General features: G+C 46.0%; 1 protein-coding gene across 1 annotated transcript in view; it reads left to right on the top strand.

The window, feature by feature from the left end:
• ASPGLDRAFT_47394 (uncharacterized protein) overlaps nucleotides 1-661 on the top strand; it is a 4,806-nt gene extending 4,145 nt beyond the window's left edge. The window contains exon 3 of the mRNA XM_022546667.1: nucleotides 19-661. Within this exon, the coding sequence (XP_022400423.1) occupies nucleotides 19-572 (554 nt within the window). The 3' untranslated portion in view covers nucleotides 573-661. The remainder of the gene's footprint in view (nucleotides 1-18) is intronic.
• Nucleotides 662-2,203: the final 1,542 nt, after the last annotated feature.

Below are 2,203 nucleotides of genomic sequence, written 5' to 3'. Positions count from 1 at the left end.
CTGCCATTGATGCTTTAGGCCGGCAGTCATCCCTGCCAGAGAACGTCTTTCAGGCTCTGGTATCCCGATTGGACGATGATCACCCTCTTGTCAGATTGGCTGCCATTTGTGCTTTAGGCCGGCAGTCATCCCTACCAGAGAACATCCTTCAGGGTCTGATATCCCGATTGGACGATGATGATCCTCTTTTCAGGAAGGCTATCATTATTACCTTAGGCCAGCAATCATCCCTGCCAAAGAGCGTCTTTCAGGCTCTGGTATCCCAACTGGATAATCACTGTTCTGAGATAGGCTTTCAAGTGGAAGAAGTACTCAGGAAGCATGACAGCTTCTATTCCATTGTTCCTCGCCTACATACTCAGAAATTAGTCGCTCTGTATAGAATCTGGGTTGTTAAAGCTTTCTCGAGACAGTTCAGTTTCTATATGCGGGACAAAGTCTTATACATTGATGTCCCCAATAGACGAAGACGAATTCCCATACAAAGGGGCGAAGCTTTCAAAGAGTTCCTAACAGCAACGACTGAAATGAGAAGTCCAAGCCTTTGTGCTGATAAGTATTTGGAGGTGTGATACCATTATAGTGCTACTTTCACATCATTGTGCAACATTGTTCCATTCCTATATTCGTACTTTCTCGTTTTGATAGTCGACTACTGGCGAACCAATATCTACAAACATTCCCAACGGGCAATCAGGACAAATGGTCAAGCCCTAGCCCTAGCCCTTGGACAAACGAGTATACTGTATAGATAATTTCTTTTGTCAAATGTTGATAATTTCGTCTCACTTACCCAGACTCTAGATTCTCGCCGAGAAGATACCTAGTCTAGATATGAATGCGATTTGGTTTGTCTACTAGATATCGAGTCTTGATACTCGTCGCAAAAAGGGATTGGGAATATGTGTATCAATAGTGCCATGCTTTGCCACCTGTGATGGTATCGTGCAATAATGACTTTACTGGTAGACATCTTGCAGACAAGAAAATGAGGGAAAGAAAGGGCAAATCTGCCAGCTGCGAGCTACCTAGTATGTGCAAAGGGGCTGTAGCCCTATCCAAACAGATGAAAGCAATCAGCCATTGTTGACTACTATATAGGGCTCGAATCGTGCAAATATACCTATATGCCCCAAGCAGTCATATGTACAGATCATCGTTCTGATATATAACTGATTATCTGAGCAATCGATGACCTACCATCTATATGCACATGAGGATGGCCGATAACGTAAGAAATAACCCTCACGTGCAGCAACAATCCGACTGTCACAACCTGGCTTCTCTCGTATCGTAACCTAGGGTTCTAGTTAGCCGAGTCTCAGTTGTAGGGCACTCACCTGAGTGTCCTCCTTTGTGTCGTATATCGATAGTGACCCCTAAGGTCCGTTCGTGGTGTACCGCTTGGTATATCGCCCCAGCCAGGCTTCGTAGACAAGTAAGATCGATAAGGTAACGAAGTAGAGAAACAAGGCCAACTGAGTACGTATACTCAGTTGTTGGTTTAGTGCTGACAAGTCTGAACTAGAAAGGTAACCAATGCTTGATTGACTGGAATAATCGCGAAGAACAGAACTAGGTACATGAATGAGTGTCCTTATATATCCTTCGCTTCCTACCATTTCGTATACCATTCTGTGGTAGGAGATGTGGTAGCGTATACCAACGAGTAGTAGTAGTAGTTGCTATTTTACGTCGGAAAAGTGGCACGTGCGCTGGTCACGTGCCCACAAAGATCCCGGAGCGGAATATACGACGGGCGAAGCGGACTCGCCTATCTAGTAGCTAAGCTAATTTTTATCATACATACTGGCAAAGGCTCTCCCATAGGGGCCCGCCTATGATTATTGGGGCCGCGTTCAGCGGCGCACACATTCTGTGGAGGAAGGTGGGAGGCGAAAAAAAAAGGAGGGGGTTAGGAGGAAAGTCATGAAGAGTTTTGAAGTGGAGTTGGTTAGTGCGTGGGGCATATCGTGTGGTAAAAGTGAGACCTCTGCAACCATTCATGGAAGTTTCTTGTCCCTGACTTAGAGCGCAGGACCTCATCTACCTGCTGGTCTCCCCATGGGTGTGGGGATGCCTTGTGGCCTTTCCGGCAGAAGTAGAAGTGGTGGGGGGTTTTTTGGCTCCCACATGAGCATTCTATCTTCGCATCTTCATGTCTAAAACGCTCGTGGTACTGGGCAAAGTCTCCATGGCCTGA

The sequence above is a fragment of the Aspergillus glaucus genome (assembly GCF_001890805.1).
Source record: "Aspergillus glaucus CBS 516.65 unplaced genomic scaffold ASPGLscaffold_11, whole genome shotgun sequence".
Lineage (NCBI taxonomy): Eukaryota > Fungi > Ascomycota > Eurotiomycetes > Eurotiales > Aspergillaceae > Aspergillus > Aspergillus glaucus.
Note: the sequence above shows the minus strand (reverse complement) of the source record. Positions and strands in the feature narration are given on the sequence as shown.